At 38.2% G+C, this 20,133-nt stretch overlaps 1 protein-coding gene across 1 annotated transcript in view; it reads right to left on the bottom strand.

The window, feature by feature from the left end:
* Positions 1-597: 597 nt before the first annotated feature.
* The window catches only part of LOC126473426 (retinol dehydrogenase 14-like), a 55,454-nt gene continuing 35,918 nt past the window's right edge, over positions 598-20,133 (bottom strand). Inside the window, exons 2-7 of the mRNA XM_050100463.1 lie at positions 11,994-12,086; positions 11,651-11,887; positions 2,137-2,319; positions 1,931-2,040; positions 1,758-1,847; positions 598-960 (exon numbers count right to left, since the gene is read on the bottom strand). Coding sequence (XP_049956420.1) covers positions 856-960; positions 1,758-1,847; positions 1,931-2,040; positions 2,137-2,319; positions 11,651-11,887; positions 11,994-12,086 — 818 coding nt within the window. The 3' untranslated portion in view covers positions 598-855. The remainder of the gene's footprint in view (positions 961-1,757; positions 1,848-1,930; positions 2,041-2,136; positions 2,320-11,650; positions 11,888-11,993; positions 12,087-20,133) is intronic.

Here is a 20,133-nt window from a genome sequence, read left to right as displayed (position 1 = left end):
ATCGCTCCCTAACCATACACACTACTTAAACTAACTGAAGCTAAGAACAACACACACACCCATGCCCGAGGGAGGACTCGAACCTCCGGTGCGGCCACTCTGTGCGGCTGATAAATAGTGTGAGCATTTGGGAAGTATCACAAAACTTCAGTTCAAACTTTAATTTTGTTAGCAACTGTTTCTTTTGTTCATAAGGCATGAGTTCTGCAACAATGCTTCATATTTTGATTGCAATATTGTTTTATACAAAAGAGAGTCATCAATAAAAATAGATGTATTTAGCAGAATAAGAGTAAATGTCTGAGAAGTGGGGGATAAACAATAAAAATGTTGCAGATCCTTTTCTGAAAAGAATATTTTGACAACCAACAAAGCAAATGTCACTTACATATCAAATATATGTATGTGCATGTGTCTCTGTATCAGAACTTACAAAGCTCTAAACAAAGGTACAGTTACTTGTTATGTCTTGTATCTGTATTCTCTGTTTCCCTTTGTAACCAAAATATGATTTTTCCTTTAACTATACCAATATTTCACTGTAAGTGTTTCTTCTCTAGGGATGTTGGGGCAAAACTGGAAGTTAAACAATTCAGCTGTTCTGACTGACCACTTTTATTTATTCTTAAGTATTTCGTATATGACATCAATAAATGATTTTACGTTTACAGTTGTCTCTAAGTCTCAAACTTTCATTTACTCGTCGCAGCAAAGTTCTTATTCTCCTACAAAGATGTGTCACTTATAAGAGAAAACAGTTATTTGAAAGCTAGATAAAACTGTACGCATGGTATTATAAAATCATTTACAAAACCCTAAGAAGGTATAAATTTACTTGTTCTTTTGTATATTTTTTCACCAATACTTCTCCTCTGGCTTTAAGCCGACTAGTATTTCACTTTTGATCCATATTTTTCTAGCTAGCTCTTCATCTTGTGCTGAAGAAGACGTCTGTGCCTCCTGTAATGAAGATAAACACATAAGAAATTTAATTGATATTTCCTTTCAAATTTTTTGCACAAAATTTGAGATGCAGTCCTAATATTAATTTGTCAGCTTTGTCAGCTGCATCTTGAAGGAGAGCATTAATGAATACGAGCATGTCAAGATACATTACCTTAGAGATGCAGTTATCTGCTCTTGATATCACACTGACAACTAACTATAATTTAACACAAGTTGTATGTGTTTTGTATAGAGAACATCACCGTACTGTATGTTCTCTTTAAAAGGCTGTTAATTAGTGTTGTTTAAAATTTACAGAATTGCAGTGCATAGAGGAAAAAACTGCTACATTCTAACTAGACTGCCAAGTGTGTAGTGACGGTTATGACAAGATTTTGGGTTTATTTTTCTTGTACTATACTGCAATTATTATAGAGTGTACAATTGAATACTGAAGGGCAATGGTTATTATGTACTATATTAATAGAGCCTTATTTCCCATAAAATGAAGGGTTTTTTTAATCAGAATTTGATTTACTGTATGAAACTATCTTCCCAGGCATCCATTATGAACATGGAAATGCATATGCTGTTGCTTCAAATTAAACTTTTTTTTTCTTAATTTTGTCACATTAGTCCTTTCAACATTTGGTATTTTGTGTATCTGCATCTGTATCCTACTGCAAAGCAAATTAAATTCTATGTCAACAGTCTCTATACTTAACAAAATCTGATAGCTTATAACAAAAATCACAAAATGATTTCAGAAATAAATTTGTACTACCTTAAAGTTTTATTTATCAATACAATACCTTGCAATCTGCAAAATATTTTCCAGTTACACCCTCGACATCTTCAGACACAGCAAGGTAAATACTTGTTTGTGCCCCTTCATATGCTGTCTGTTAACATCAATATAACTGTTAAACACTCACACTGGGCTTAAGTATGTGAATAACAAACACAGTATGTTCAGGAGAATTACCTTTCCAAAATGTCCAAATAGGTAATTTATAGTCAACATAAGGAATCTAGGCAATCTTCGAAGAATATCTGTCTTAACTACTCCTGGATGCAAACTGTTCACAGTGACTCCTGAAAACATTTTCTGTGTATGTAATTACAGGAATATGCATTGAGAGATAATGGATAAAGTAAAAACAGCTTCCATAATTCTGTCTCATATCTTACCCGTCCCCTTTAGTCTGCGTGACAGTTCATTGGCAAACAAGATATTGCAAAGCTTACTATTTGCATAAACCCTCACACCATTATCATCTTTTTCATTTATAGTATCTACACTGAGTTTAGCATATTTGTGTGCTACTGATGATACCATTACAATTCGACTTGGTGCAGACTTCTTCAGAAGATCTGTGAGAAAAAGAAAATGTACATCAGAAAGCTAACCAATGGTTAAAAGTGATGCCATACTTCAATCTTAGCAAAACATTTGCATTTTGTAAATTACGGAGAGAGCTAAATTATTCAACAAATTTTATGAACAAGACACAGTCTAGGTGACATATTCATTATTGTAATGATCAATTTTGGCTAAAGTAGTCCATCTTCAGATCTAGAATATGGAGAGTGTGATAGCTGCACCTGAAGTGTGTCATTTTGATGACACGTACCAGGTGATGCTGGTGTTAGTTATCATACTGTCTACATTTTAGATCTGAAGATGATATAATCTAGTGGAAAATGGTCATTGCAATAATAAATGTGTGCTCTGTACCAGAGGTGGTTTAACTGTGTGGCACATGCTACAGATAGGACACTGGTAAAAGTTTTTAGTATTGAGTACTCTCACCTCAATACCAACACATTTTTAATAGAAAATTTTTTACTGGATACTTTTTTACTCATATCAGTACTTTATGGCAGATATTGTACTCATGAGTCTATTAATTATTTATTAAATTTTTATTACTAGGCAAAACTATGGCTGCGTGATTCAGTTCCAAGACTTACAACAACTGAACTCGTGAACACCAAAAGGCCGTCAACTGAAACTATGCATGTGTGAAAAACAGAGCAAGTAAATGAAAACATTTGCAACACTTTGCCTACCTTGACAATATTTCTTTGTTTAAAAGTGCAGATAAATAATTTAAGTAAGCCTGATTACAGCACTGACAGCAGTGAAGCAAAGGCAGTAAAAGATGAGCTAAAAAAGCAAATAGCATGCAGATTTGAACAAACTGAATATAACTCTTAGGCAGTAATATCCTGCTTGCTTGATCCAAGATTCAAAAAAATACATTTTCAGAACCCAGAGGTTGGGTGAGGGTGATATCTACAGGGTGATTCAAAAAGATTACCACAACTTTAAAAATGTGTATTTAATGAAAGAAACATAATATAACCTTCTGTTATACATCATTACAAAGAGTATTTAAAAAGGTTTTTTTTCACTCAAAAACAAGTTCAGAGATGTTAAATATGGCCCCCTCCAGACACTCGAGCAATATCAACCCGATACTCCAACTCGTTCCACACTCTCTGTAGCATATCAGGCGTAACAGTTTGGATAGCTGCTGTTATTTCTCGTTTCAAATCATCAATGGTGGCTGGGAGAGGTGGCCGAAACACCATATCCTTAACATACCCCCATAAGAAAAAATCGCAGGGGGTAATATCAGGGCTTCTTGGAAGCCAGTGATGAAGTGCTCTGTCACGGGCTGCCTGGCAGCCAATCCATCGCCTCGGGTAGTTGACGTTCAGGTAGTTACGGACAGATAAGTGCCAATGTGGTGGCGCTCCATCCTGCTGAAATATGAATTGTTGTGCTTCTTGTTCGAGCTGAGGGAACAGCCAATTCTCTAACATCTCCAGATACTGTAGTCCAGTTACAGTAGCACCTTCGAAGGAAAAGGGACCAAAAACTTTATTGGCTGAAATGGCACAGAAAACGTTCACCTTAGGCGAGTCACGTTCATACTGAGTTGTTTCCCGCGGATTCTCAGTGCCCCATATACAGACATTGTGACGGTTGACTTTCCCGTTAGTGTGGAAAGTTGCTTCATCACTAAACACAATCTTTGAAACGAATGATTCATCTGTTTCCATTTGAGCAAGGATAAAATCACAGAAATCGATTCTTTTAATCTTATCAGCTGCAGACAGTGCTTGAACCAATTTCAGACGATAAGGTTTCATAACTAACCTTTTTCGTAGGACTCTCCATACAGTTGGAATTTGCAGCTCTCTGCTAGCTCTGCGAGTCGATTTTCCTGGGCTGCGAACAAATGCTTGCTGGATGCGTGCTACATTTTCATCACTCGTTCTCGGCCATCCAGAACTTTTCCCTTTGCACAAACACCCATTCTCTGTAAACTGTTTATACCAACGTTTAATACACCACCTATCAGGAGGTTTAACATCATACTTCGTTCGAAATGCACGCTGAACAACTGTCTTCGATTCACTTCTGCCGTACTCAATAACACAAAAAGCTTTCTGTTGAGTGGTCGCCATCTTAGCATCAACTGACGCTGACGCCTAGTCAACAGCGCCTCAAGCGAACAAATGTACAACTAAATGAAACTTTATAGCTTCCTTAATTCGCCGACAGATAGTGCTTAGCTCTGCCTTTTGTTGTTGCAGAGTTTTAAATTCCTAAAGTTGTGGTATTCTTTTTGAATCACCCTGTATTTTACTAAATGGCTAACCTGATTAGTGGGCATGGATCCAGTAACAGGCTGCCAATCTATTGGGTTTCTGGGGCAACAAAACCTACACATTAAGAGGTATACTTTTATGTTAAATGTTTAACACACTAAGACAAGTTCTAAGATTAGAAAGTGTGTAAATGTTTTGCGACACTGTAACTCAAAGAGTGCAAATTATCAAACTATACTCTTCCAGTATTTCAGAATGACAGAACTTACAACAATTTTACTGGACCTGTTCACAACACTTTTGCAGTCCGTATCAACATATACCACTGAATGTACCTCCAACATAATGTCCTTGTGTGACACACAGTTCAGAAGATATGATTTCATAAAAATTGAGATGCATGAAAAACTTGCTTTTGCTGAAAATAGAGTGCAAGTTATCCGGACTACAATAATGCAGTGTTTGATAATGAGAGCACTTAGTGACTTCCAAAAAACTTTAAATGCAATTACAAACCTTTTCTAAACTTTTCTCATTCACATGCTCAATATCAAAAATTGAACACAGTAACTCACTTGTAAACTAATCAGAAGTTCAAAGTTGTTTTATGAATGGGAGTTCTACTCTTTACAGAACTGGGGTTTGCTGGGCTACATTAAGGCATTTATCGGCAACTAATATTGCTGCTACCACTGGCACCAGCAGCAGTGAACCAGATTGTGAGTCTTCTCTTGAAATGGAATGCGACATTTGGTATCATCATAAGTGTTGAGTGCACAGCAAACAAGTGAAAAAAGATGGAGTAGTTGCCTATATGATCAAAAAGATGTAAGGAGCCTATGATGCACTGTGAGCTAATCCTTTTAGACCAAAGTGCCAACATGGAAGTTTTATTCCCCCAGTTATACAAGGTAGCCAATGAGTATCTGACAATTCCAATGGAATCAGTGCCCTACAAGTGTTTATTTTCAAAGACAGGCAGCATAATGTCAGACTCACGTAATACATTATTAACAAGACTATTAGATAAAACACTGGTTTTGAGTGACAGCACAAAGTAATAATGGGAAATTTAATTATGATTTAATGTATTTACTTTGGGTACTATTCAGCTGTTTTTCTGATAATCTGTTCTGTAATTACATATTTCAAGTTTCAGTTTTCTTTTTAAAAAAAAATTGTAATCCGCAATGAAAATAAAAACACTGCTTTATTTAATACCTGTGTCCATCTCCATGGCTGAGTGGACAGCATGACAGACTGCTATGCAGGGGACACTGGTTTGATTCACGGTAAAGCCAGGAATTTGTCCTTGGTGAGCGGACTGGTATGGCATGCACTCTGAGCCAACTGTGGAGCTACTCTGCCAATCAGTTGTGGTTTCAGGTCAGGAAACCTGACAACAACCAAGAGAGGTGTGTGCTGATGACATGTCCCACCATACTGAATCTGATGACTCCGTTGGATGACAAGGTGGTCGGTCGCACCCTATTGGCCGGTCTAGGGTCGGAACATGTAACTTTACTTACTTATGAATTATTTTAACGTCTTTATTATTTTATTTGAAACTTATTAAAATCAATTTCCTTTCTCTATTTTAGATAGATTTCAAAAATAGATATGGTGAGTTGGAGCCCATATAGAGTATCTACTCTATTCCTTTTATCAAGGATAAGTGTCAATACGTCAAAGTATTGACACTTCTCTTTTGATACTTTTATGAGTATGAAAGTTTCAACATTCCAGTACTACTTACGAATAAACTACAAATACTTTTCACTTGACTCCATGTCCCTACCTAAAGATTCTGTACTGCACACTTGCCTTTTTCTTTTATTATTTTTTTCCTGGGGGAGGGGTGAATAACTGTTAACAGTTCTGAGTTGAAAACACTAATAACACTGTTCAAGATTATGGATTTCTGATAATCTAGCTCACTTAGTGTTGCTTTTGCAGTCCTGTTTAGTTTTGAGTTCAGCCTTAGTGTTTTGTTTACAATACTTCAACACACTTCCACAAATTTTTCATGCTTGCCTTAATGTTCAGCTCATTCAGATACACCATTGTGTTCATTCCCTCCTGCTGAATGTTGCAGTGTTAGGATTCCAGATTCCACCACTGAGTCAAGAATTTCCCAACTGATATTCCACGAAATTTTAACAGGTGACACAGAACTGTGTAATGAATCTCAACATTTTGTTTCCATCCAGAGCTTCAAACATTGTAACTGTGTAATACAATGCATATCCATGTGTAATGTGAGACATAACAATTCATAACACAATCACCATAAACTACTTTCATTCTCTGATGAATCTCCTTTGGGGTGACACCTTCTCCTGTCAAGAATTCAATGACTGCACGTTGCTTAAATTGCATTGACTGACCATCTGCACAGGGTTCCATACTTTACATAGTAACAACACAACTGTTCAATGTTAAGGCTTCCTGCCAACTGGAGCTGTAGAGAAGAGGCTAAGGAGCAAGCCAGTACCTGCCGCATACCAATGCTGCAACTGTTGAAGAATTACATAAGGTCGAGGCATTACTTTTCAATCAATCCTCGTACTTCAAAATCTATGCACCATAAATGCAGAATGAAATTTTTGACATATTCACAGAAAATACATTTTACTGATAATTCCTTAACCAGCAAGCTGTACTTCATGTGATGAGGCACTGCTTTTGTATTACAGGTATGTATTGTGAACATTCAAACAAGGCTGCTCTTGCTCACATTTGAGATGAAAATGCTTGTACAACAGTAACCAAAAAGTTTTAGTTATCACCTCAAGAAAATCAAGCTGTGACCATGAGACTTAGTGATGGTGTCAGACCTTCTCTATGTATTCACCCTTCAATGCGACACATTTTCCAAATGATGGATGACTTGACAGATACTTTGGTTGTAGAAATCTACTTTTTGGCTGTTCAGGAGGTGCTATACCTTGAGAACCACTCGTCTTCATTCTGGAAATGGCTGGCACATAAATAAGAAGTAAGTGGATGCTATGTTAAAAGAACATGGATGTGAGGTAAAATTTGATAGCTCAAAGGAGCAGCATGTTTGGCAGAATCCTCTGCAGAATTGAGGTGGAGCATTGTTGTGGAGCAAAACCCCCTTGGAGAGCTTCCCGACATGTTTCATCTTGACAGACTCTCATAGCCCCATTAGGTAGTATGCTCCTGGCACAATTTACCCCTTAAAAGCGTAAGTGTTAGCACCAGCTGGCTGTTGTGGCCAATTCTAGGCACTTCAGTTCAGAGCCATGCGACTGATATGGTCGCAGGTTCGAATCCTGCCTCGGGCATGGATGTGTGTGATGTCCTTAGGTTGGTTAGGTTTAAGTAGTTCTAAGTTCTAGGGGACTGATGACCTCAGATGTTAAGTCCCATAGTGCTCAGAGCCATTTGAACCATTTGTTAGCATGGCAGTCCCAAAAGCAGTCAGCATCACTTTGGTTAATAGCCAGTGGGGTCTTTGGCTTTTTGGAGGTGGTGAAACCACATGTTTCCACTGCTTGCTTTGCACCTTTGTCTTGTTATCAAAATGATATACACAGTTTAATACCATACCATACCATAACAAATATTCTTGGTACCCAAAAAGAGTGTAGCATATCTCTTCATAAAGAATGCTAATCAAGAGAATCTTGTTATTGTACTGTTGAAAAAGCAGCAGCTAAAAGTATATCATCATGTTCAATTCCATGAGAATAATTGTGCCCCACAATCATGATGTAATCTAGGATTGAAATAAGGTCAGCATCAGTTATAATATAATCTGTCATTTTTTTAAATGCAGATCTAGATTTCAGCTGATAGTGCAGCTGTCATCAGTGTGTTATAGGTAGCCGTATAAACTCAACGTAATTGTAATAACACATATTCCAATATAACTTAGTCATGCAGAAACATTAGTCTAATATTTGTACAAGCATATGTTATAATTGAATATGTGTTGTTATAATTATGTGTCTGGGCGCAAAAACTTGAATATGTTAACTGCACTTCAAGATAAAAGATATGTGTCTGTTTGTGACATTTTCTGCCTTATGCGAGCCTGTAATCAGGGAAAGACTTCTGGGGCACCCATATTTATTTGCAAACCTTTTTATTTTCTTCATTTGGGGGCAAAAATATGCACTGCATACTCTTGCCACAGGCCCACATACTCTTACTCAACAGCATGGGGTAAGAGGACACAAAATTATTTTATAGGAAATTTTTTATTAATTGTCTAATAATAACTGGATGACAATGAAACTTCTAAACAATATTACCAAGATCTCAAACTAGGTGCAGCATACATAACTGATATAATAGTGCTGCAAGTCTTTTTTTAAATATTTAGTAAAACTACAAATGTGTACCTTTACTCCCTCCTGCCCTTCAACCCAGAGCCAAATCTAGTTAGATCCGACAGGCAGACAATGTGGCATAATTTCTCCAGGAAAGAAAAAAAAAATACATACGATTTTAGAACATAAGCAAAAAACTTTTACCTAGAATCATCTGGAAATATACTGGTGAGGTATTGGCTGAGGCTCCTCACTAAGGACTCTGTCTGCAAACACAGTGCATGTGCCTATCAGCTTTCAGGAAAACAGAGGAATTAAAATATCCATGTTATTGTGTACAACTCACAATGTGCGTTCAGCATCACCTCTCGCACCCAGTGACACGTGGTTAGTATCATGTCATCTATCATCTTTGTTTTGAATATCTGTGGTCTGAATATCTTTGTAACCATAAAACTGCAATATTAGACTTCTTGTCAAATATCATTTACTGCAACCGAATGAGTGTGCGTAAACTGTGTCAGAGTATAACACCAGAAAAATGTTTCATTTTACAGGTGGTTGCTAAAAATGGGTCATGGTGTCATTACCATTGAATACCCAGCATAGGAATGCTGTCCACTTTCCAATACATCAAATTTCATCATGGTTTTTCATAGTTGTTAATACACTGCATGAAGTGATAAGCTCCCAAAGCATAATTTTTATTTGAAGAAGGAATTAAACAACAAACAAAGGAACATTAACACATTATTAACTATGTTCAGTGTATCCAGAATGAGATTTTCACTCTGCAGCGGAGTGTGCGCTGATATGAAACTTCCTGGCAGATTAAAACTGTGTGCCGGACCGAGACTCGAACTCGGGACCTTTGCCTTTCGCAGGCAAGTGCTCTACCAACTGAGCTACCCGAGCATGACTCATGCCCCGTCCTTACAGCTTTACTTCTGCGAGTTCGAGTCTTGGTTCGGCACACAGTTTTAATCTGCCAGGAAGTTTCATGTTCAGTGTAGTTCTACAGCTAGTATGTTCTGATACTTCATAAACAGATATATGGCGAATATTACATTCACAAGATTTATACCCATTTCCCTTACAGTATACACAGCATGTTCACATTGAAGTCAGGTAATGCAACTTCAGTTTTGTTTGTCATTAACTACCTATCATTATGTGCTTCTGCTATTTACTGATAAAGCCATATTTATCCAGGAATAAATTAACTCTACTCATATTAACCACTGACAGTTGTGGGACAACCCATATGATACAGTTAAAATACATTTCTATGCTAGTTTCCCTGTTATGTGTAATGCAACACTATTTGTGATATATTCATAGCCCTCTAATTTTTGAGGAATGGCTGACAGAACCCAACAATTTGCAGTTCTTGAAAATATGGCATCTGAATAATTAGAGGAGGCTCCATTTGCTAAATGAAAGTACTTCCAGAGTGGTGGAACCCTTCCAGATTACTTAGGTGGCATATTCTCCTAGTTGGTATGCCACTCCTAGCTGTTCCATTATAAGGATACATATCTATTTGAACATAACAAGTAAAACCATTAGTCTTTTGTTCATGGGACTGGATAAAGACTGATGCGTACAAAACCAAAGTGCATATGTGAAACTGACTAATGGGTTCTCTCATGCTCACTGCTAGCCTCATAAAGGAACATAAACAAGAAGACTTAGTTTACCTGAGAGAACAAAAGTGCAACAGATTTGATTATGGACAATCTGAGAGTTTATTTAAGCTGTTTAAAATTTTATGATTAATTGTTGTAAATTTATTGTGGGCACCTGAAAATGTATTATTATCTGTTTCAACCTGACAAATATGAAGACTGTTTAAAAAATATCTAACCTTGATTTTTATTGTTGAAACCAAGAATGGTATCAGAGCATGCACACTCTGTACATTTGTAGGCACATGTAATGGGCGTGTCTGATTTATTTCACAAATGTGGAAACAACCAGTCACATAAAAGTGAACAGGTGTACCTGGTAGTCTTCAGATTTTGTGTTGTGGGCAAAATGACAGAAAAAGTGGAACAACATTATTGCATCAAATTTTGTTTTAAGCTTAGCGATTCTCAAGTCAGAACAATCTCCAAGATTGAACAAGTATTTGAACTGGATCCGGTCATTCAATTTTAATGCAACAATGGATCTCATGAGGATCTCAGCAAAATTTATGCCAAAGCTGCTAACAATTGAGCAGAAGCAAATTTGTTCAGACATTCCATAGGACATGCTGGATATTGTGAACCGTGATCATTGATGATGAGTCATTGCTTTATGGGTATGACCCAGAAACGAAATCCAGTCATCGCAATGGAAGCATTCATCATCACCAAGACACAAAACAGTGTGGCAGGTAAAAGTCATGCTGAACATCTTTTTTGATCCATTGGTGTCATCCATCACAAGGATGCCCCAAAAGGTACTAACGTCAATAAGGAGTTCTACCAGGAGGTCCTGTGTCGCCTCTGTGAAGCAGTGAGATGCAAACTGCCGGGCTTGTGGGTAGGGAGCAGTTGGCTTCTTCAGCACAATAACACACTTGTTCGTCCTCTCTCGCGTGACTCATTTGGAAATAACACTTGTATAGATAAAATGTTGCAAAAACAGTTTCAAAATCACACTAGCACACAGTAAAGTAGGATGAACATGGTGATTCTTGAATATAAACATGACACATATTTTATGAAACATATCTTTCTCAAGACAAGCACTACACATCCTCCTTTACCAATTTAAACTACATTACAACTCACCTAGTAATAGAAGTGTTAGAAGGAAAGGTCCAAAATGATTTACATGCATCCCAATTAGTAGATTGTCCTTTGTGAACTTTGGTGGGAGGCCTCCAACACCAGCATTATTTACTAATATGTCCAGACAGTTCTCTGACTTTTTTATGTTCTCTGCAAATTTTCTCACAGATGCTAGAGAACTCAAGTCAACCAGATGTAGAATCACATTTTTATTTCCTGTGCTTCTTATAATTTCATCTGAAAATATAAACTAATTCACTTTTCTGCACTTGAGTTTGTTCTTCATTTCAACAACTGCCATTAAATACAACGACATGGTAAATACAGGAGACAACTGCTGTACCTCTAGCTTCCAGGCCCTTCTGCTGATCACGACAGGCTAAAATTACTCGAGCACCTCTTTTTGCTAAGTCTCTTGCAGTCTCCTTTCCAATACCTTGAAATATAACAGAAAAGGTGAAATAAATGCTTCATCTTCACAAATGTCTTTTTTCCATTGATACTATTTGGTACTGATGTACATCAGATAAGTTATAGAAATTAATGCGTGGATAGAGAATATGTGTGTAAAGATTTTTTATTTTTGTTGTTTATGGAAGCATGTCCAGTGAGTAACATATTTCCTGAAAATCATTTACTAATGTAGGGAGACAATAGTCTTGGCAATGAGCCAGTTATACAAAAGAAGCTTATGTGCTACATGGATGTTAAATGGTTTCTTAGAGCTCCTACAGTCACCATTAAAGAACTTGGACTTTTTAAGTTCCTGTTTACTCATTCCTTACTCTTACTTGCTCTTGAGGTGGATTTAAACCTTTTCAAAATTAAAACATTTTCACCTAGTCCTCAACTAAAATGCATGACAAAAAAGTGAGACAGCCAGAAGAGGGGGAGGGGGATGAATTTAAACTTCACAGGTTGATTGGGTGTGTGATGTTATTTCCATGATTACAAATTTCAGTGAAATATACAATGAACTTGGCAGCATGAGCCACTCATCGATACGGCATTGCAACCCCCTCTGGCCTGGATGCATGTACTAATGTTGCTGGTAAGAGTGTCATAACGCCACTGTATCCTCTCTTGAAGCAAGACAGTCAACCGTGAATTTTAAAATTTTCACGGCGAATTGACTGTTCAAACAAATTTTGGGCTTGCAGCCGGTTGTCGTTCAATACTTCGCATGATATTTCAACTGGGCACCTGCCAGTCAGACTGCGACGGCTCACCTGAAGATGACTGGCAGGTGCCCAGTTGAAATATCGTGCGAAGTATTGAACGACGACCGGCTGCAAGCCCGAAATTTGTTTGAAAAGACAGTCAACTGTTGTAACTAGTTCTTGATATGCTGGACATGCACTGGGACAGAGTTGACATTTAGCTGGTCCCACATATCTTTGCGGAGACAGGCCTTGGGGATCTTGCTGGCCACAAGAATACCTCAACATCACACAGACAGTTCAGAGAGACATGTGCCACATGTGGGTGAGCACTGTCCTGTTGAAAGATGGCTCACTGATACATTTGCATGGGAGGCAACACATGACGACACAGGATGTCTGTGATGTACCATTATGCTGCATTATTCTGTCTGAGTTCCTTCAGTCACTGCCAGCTGTGACCTGAAGTCATACGAAATGGCTCTCCACTGCATGATGCCAGGAGTAACACCACTGTGAATCTCCAAAACATTGGAAGAATGGGACCTGTCCCCACATTGTCTCCATATTCTCTTAAAATTTCCTTTCTAATACTTTGAAACATAAAGGAAAAGTTAAAATAAATGCTTCAGTTTCACTAGCATCTTTTCCTTCCATTGGAGGTGCAGGCATACGTCTATTTGGTACTAACCCCAATGGTCATCCAGGGTAATGCAGAACTATGATTCATCACTAAACACAATCTGAGGCCACTAATCAGCAGCCTGTGCTTCTCAGTAGTGCCACCATTCCAAACGCAGCCTTGTATGTTGCAGTGTTAATGGCTGTCTACGTATGGGCAGTAATCTCTGGTGTGGCTAGTGCTAGCTCCTACCAGTAGAGCAGGATGTCACAGAATGTTGCAAAACAGTGTTTGTTCTCAGATGGCAGGCAAATGTGAAGGGGTTATGATGTCCTTCGCGCACAATACAGTGATCCTCCTATGTAGGTGTCAGACAAAGTAGGTGACTGGAACCTAGATGTCGAGTGTGCCTGCCCTCACATTTCCGTGCAATTCAGCATTGGACCATCGTCAAATCTGAATGCCCCACAAATCTAAATGTTGCACAATTCATCCAACCAGTCAAATGGAGACCTACAACAAGGCTCCATTCAAATTATGTCAGGTGCTGATAAAACTGTCTCGTGCAAGTGTGAGGCATTTCTGTGTTCTTCACAGTGACAACTGTGATGCTCACATCCCTTATATACTCTCCAAGTCTGGGTAATAATAATAAAGACAAAGAACACTAACACACTCTGGTGGCTGTTCTACCTGTCAAAGAGGATTTACATACCTGTTGATAGTGTGTACATGTACAAAGTTACACTGGTATCTGACCTTGTTTTCTGCGTGCTTCACATTTTTTGTCAGGCAGTGTATTTCAGAATTTTACACATAACAGAGCAAATTTTCCCACAGTTATTTCGCTATAGGAGACAGGGACTGATCTTATATAGATGAAACAAATCATCCTGTCCACCACATTTAAGTGGCGTGAGGTAATACTTTGTGATAACACACCTCATCAAATAATATGTTTATCTGTTGTTGAGGCAATCTTTTGACGGTGTATTAATTGTACATTAGCCAAAGTCAGAGGGAAGTTGCAAAGAGTGAAAGAAACAAGATGGCTCCACATAGAACACCATGGGATGAGGAGCCATGTGGTGAGACCAAGACCCACCTGCCTCCTGCAGTGTAGACTACTTAATTAGGGGCAATGGCAAGTGGGGCAGGGGGGTCTATGGGGACTACAGCCCCCCTCCCCCATGGCGTATCATATTACACTGGATTAAATTACTTCAGAAATCAGCAAATATATTACTCCAACAGATTCAATCATTTTTTTATGTATCAATATAGGTTACAATGTATTTCAAACACATTTTAACACAAGAGTAAGAGAGGAAAATAGCTTAGTATCTAAACCAATAAATATCATTTGATTTAAAATAAGCATCTTATTATTTACTAAAACACATTTTTTACCCTGAACTCCAAAATAGTTACCTAAAACTACTTTAAGAAACACTAAATTTTACCAATTTGTCGGTAGAGGACCCAAACTCTTCTTTTGTTAAGCGATATTCCATATATTCCATTCCTCCAAACCCCCTCCCCCCCCCCCCCCCCCCCCCAACCCCATTAGCCCCGCTCCTTGACCGACTTCTAGAATCGTCCCTAAACATAACCTGTGGGTCACGCTTCTGTGAAAGCAAAAGTCATGCACATGGGTGCCATTGTTCATAATAAAAACTGTAAACAGCTTATATGCCAATATGTCTTTCATAAAGATCCTAACTGAAACAATTATGTACACTTATCTCCAGGAAAGGAAACCACATGGAACAGAGTGAAATACAACACAGTAATACAGCAGTCAACGATGGCTATATCACTCAGTACTGGGCTATATCACTCAGTACTGCCAGCCAGGTAACATTGGCTGCAATAAATGACTACCACTTGTAGCCTTCCTAGCTTCTGACTTTATGATTTCAGGGCTAAGGATTGATTGCCCATCTTAGAGGCAACATACTGTACTCTACTTCTTTAATCTCTCAAATTGTTGTATCTTGTTTTGATTTTAATCTCTTCAAAGTGTAAGTTTCAGCAAACCTGAAATATGACATCAATATATAATTTATATGTGTTACATAACAATACCAGCTTATACGATTGATTTCATGAGTAATTATAATTTTATTTATATTTTACAGTCATGAATTCTTCTGCACTATAATAACATTTAATTCCCAGTAGTGTTTTATGTTTGCTTTAGTATATCCTTTATGTTTCCTCCCATTCTCAATGTAAATTTTCATTAACATATAATAAGAAGTACCTAGTTTCAAGCAGAATAAGCTATCACGTTCCAGGCTCAAACTGTTGGATCAGTGCCTATCAAACAGCAATGAAGATTTACAATAAAACTGGCAACAATTTTAAAGAATTTTCTCAATAAAGCATAAAAATCATTTAAAAAGCCTAAATGTTACCAATGTCTAGAAGAATTCATCAGTTCATATAAATAAAATAATATACATACAATAAGGGAAGTTCTGCCAGAACATAAATAATTTAGGAGTCAAGGAGACCAAACACTGAACAGTAGCAGCATTGAGTCATTGACAAGCAACATTTTAGTTCATTTTAGTGTGCCTGTAGACTTGTCGATGACTCAGTGGTCCTATGAGGGGCATTCAGTAAGTAATGCAGCACATTTTTTTCTCAAAGCAGGTTGGTTTTATTCAATATTCCAGTACACCATATTATTCCCCACTCTTTTGCCTACAAAACACTACTTCTCAACATAATCGCCATTCAATGCGACAGCCTTACGCCATCTTATCAGAGGGCCTGTATGTCTGCATAGTACCGCACTGCTGTTTGACATTGGAGCTAACATCTTGCTGCATCAATAACCTCACATCATTAATGTACTGCTTCCTGTGGAGTGTGTCCTCCATTGGGCTAGACAAGTAGAAGTCAGAAGGCATGAGATCCAGGCTGTAGGGCAGATGAGAAAGAACAGTCCAATGATGTTTTGTGAGTTCTTCTCAGGTGTGCACACTAGTGTGGGGCCTTGCATTGCCATGGGAAAGAAGTTTGTTTGCATGTTTGTGGTTACAAACAGTCTGTAGTCATTTCTTCAGTTTACTGAGGGCAGTACAGCACATTTCAGAATTGATTGTTGTACGATGAAGGATGACATAAAACACAACAACCCCTTCAGAGTCCCAGAAGACTGTCACCATACCTTTACTGGGTGATGGTGCAGCTTTAAACTTTTTCTTCAGATGAGAGATAGTGTGGACTGCCATTTTGATTCCAGTTCGAAATGATGAACTCATGTTTCATCACCTGTGATGACGCTCGATAAGAAATTGGCATGATCAGCCTCATAATGTGCAAGCAACTCTGTCCTTTGTTGCTCTTTATGATCTTCCATTAGGCGGTGAGGAACCTAGAAGGTACACACACCTCTGAGTACCTCAGCTGGTGGACGAGTGAGTCCGCAGTACCAACAGAGATACCCAGTTGTGCAGCGAATTGTGACTGTGATCTGTTGATCACCTCGAATGAGAGTATTCACATGTCACAGCTGTGTGTGATTGTCCAGCACATGGGATATCAGACAGATTTGCATGACCTTGTTGTGATGATGCAGGCATCTGCGATGGTCTGGTTTTTCACGAAAAGAAACTCAATGACAGCTTTATGCTTGGGGGAATCCACCTCCATTACAGATGCCATTTTGAAGGTTGCTAATGCCACCACCTATCAGAACTTCATGAAACTATAGGGCCTGAAGCTGGAATATTCGATGACGTTCCGCTACAAATTCTGCATTTTTCAACTAAAACTGGGTGAGAAAAAAAAAGTGTCACATTACTTATTGAACAACCCTCATACTATTCAGTGACTAGTCTCCTTTGCACATAGATTACATAGAATAATATTTATTTTTATTAATTTAATATATGGCATACATGGCATCACAAGATATTAAAAAATGCATATAAAATACAAATTTTGTATGCTAAAATTAGTTGCAGCTATCCACTCAAGTACACCCGGGTGTTGGAACGAAAACCCCATTGGATCACTAGCATATGCTCTCAGTTCACTTTCTTCAGCAAATAAATCTACCAGAACCACTGATTTTTTCTCATTATTTTTGGAATCCTGTCTCTACATGTATAGTAAGACATAACGCTCAGTCTGTGCAATTTCTATTTGCCTAAATCCAACTTGCTTTTGCGGAATAATGTTTAGAATTTTTGTACTAATTCTGTTGAGGAGTAGCAGCTTAAAAGAGCTGTTGGTCTGTAGCTTTCTGGCGTATTGTTTCACATGTTTCGTTTTAGTATGGTAACTAACTTAGTATTGTATGAAATTCATGACATGCAGAAGTCTACGTATCCTTCATTATCACTACCAGTTTTGACTTACCACTATCACCCAGTATAAAAGTCATAAATCATTTATGTCATGTCACGTCATATCATGTCAATGTGGCAAAAATATTAATACAGCCCCTTCAGAACTGCTCAGCATCAGAAGAGGAAGCAGTTTCCATACTTAAAAGGTCAACTACAACTGCTAGTGGTAATAAAGGGCATATAGAGACAGAGATGTGTATCATACATTTCATAAAGTACTTAACAGCTGTTGGCAACCACCTTCAAAAATGTTTAATTAACTTTGTAGCCTTAAGAACTTTTGGTAAGATTCCTATTGACACAACATTTGAATAAAACTTGATAAGCTACTTTTGCATTGTTTTATCCCACCAAGCAAGAAACTCGGGGTGTACTCAGTCAAAGCCTGGTGCTTTGCCTGTCTTGATGTCAGTCGTGGTTCTTTGTGGGTTGAGGCAACAGAAAAATCTGTGTTGAGTGGTGTTTACTAATGCATTCTACTAAATTTCTTTTTAATTTGACATGTAGAAGGAAAATTCAAAAAGCAAGTTACACACTTTATCTCATGCTAAGACTGTCGCACAAGAAGTGTGCCGCATTGTCAGAAGTGCGTACACATTAAGGGTTGTCTGCTTGTGTCTGTATATGTGTGGATGGATATGTGTGTGTGTGTGCGAGTGTATACCCGTCCTTTTTTCCCCCTAAGGTAAGTCTTTCCGCTCCCGGGATTGGAATGACTCCTTACCCTCTCCCTTAAAACCCACATCCTTTCGTCTTTCCCTCTCCTTCCCTCTTTCCTGATGAGGCAACAGTTTGTTGCGAAAGCTTGAATTTTGTGTGTATGTTTGTGTTTGTTTGTGTGTCTATCGACGTGCCAGCGCTTTCGTTTGGTAAGTCACATTATCTTTGTTTTTAGACATATTTTTTCCCATGTGGAATGTTTCCTTCTATTATATTCACCACATTAAGGGTTTGACGCAGACATGTTCTACTGTGGTATGGATAACGGATGGATTACAGTGTGTGAGTGAAATGGCACAGCTAGTGGAAAAGTATGCCAGTGAACAGGCCAGTAGAACTCTTGTGGATAAAACATCCAAATTGTACAAAGGTTCACCATGACATTCTGTTAGTATATGGACCAAATGCAATGTTGTGTCCAGCTGTAGTGAAATGGTGCCAGTTTGCCCAAGGTCACACACACTTAACTGATGTTGATAGGGAAGGAACTGATTCACAGCAATCACTGTGTAACTGTCATGGACACTGCTCATTGCTCAGCAGATCTGCATCTCAATAGGCAGTGATCATCACGTCATCTGAGACCAAGTGCAGTATCGGAAATTGTGCTTAAACTGTGTTCCATGATCACTGTCATCTACACACAGGCACAATGTTTATGGCATCTCTGAACTTTCTCAAGCATTACTGTGTGGAAGGCAATAATTTCCCAAGATGCATCATTAAGCTGATGAGACATGGGACCATAATTTCACACCTGCAACAAGGGCAACACATATGGTTTGGAGACACACCTCCTCGCCTCTGTGGAAGAAATGCAAAGTTTTGCCATCAGCAGTGTAGGTTATGGCCATTGTTTTCTTTGACTGTGAAGGAGTTGGGTTCACAGAATTTATGGCAAAGGGTACAACCATTCATGTCAATTTGTACCGTGCAACACTGACATCATTGCACATTATAAAGAACAAGAGGCGCAGAAAATTAAGTGAAGGCATTGTTCCTCTGCATGATAATGCAACACCCCACACAGCTTGCACAACACAGGCTTTGTTTCAAAGTTTTCAATCCTCCACGCAGATAAAATCTTCCACAAAGTTATTTCCACCTTTTTGGTATGCTGAAACAACATCTGGGGTTGGAGGACAACAAGAATTTCCTATGATGAGGATGTTCACATAGTATTTCTCAAATGGATCTGTGACCAAGGAGCAGATTTCTCTCATTGAGGAACTGAATGACTGGTAGAAAGTCCTGATCATTGTTTAAGAAGAATTGGTGATTAAGTTAAAAATAGTGTCATGTATCTGTGTCACTTTGAAATAGAGTGTAAGATTCAATTAAAATTACTTGGTCTGCCATAATAATATCCAACTTACTTTTTGAAGTCACCTTATATACCACTGATCCATCAATGCTCTAGAAAGAGAAGTAACTTGGAGGATTATCTGGTCTCTGTAACTAATGGATCTTCTCACATGGGGAGACTGTTTCTACCAAACTTTTCCATCGGACTTCACATTTGTCTCCTTAACTTCTTGGAAATTCAAGTTCGCTGTTACCTCCATCCATCTTTCTTTGTCCATATCGTTCAGTTTCTCCAGAAGCTCCTCAGCA

This window comes from Schistocerca serialis, chromosome 4 (assembly GCF_023864345.2).
Source record: "Schistocerca serialis cubense isolate TAMUIC-IGC-003099 chromosome 4, iqSchSeri2.2, whole genome shotgun sequence".
In the NCBI taxonomy this organism is placed as follows: Eukaryota; Metazoa; Arthropoda; class Insecta; order Orthoptera; family Acrididae; genus Schistocerca; species Schistocerca serialis.
This window is presented reverse-complemented; position numbering and strand designations above follow the sequence as displayed.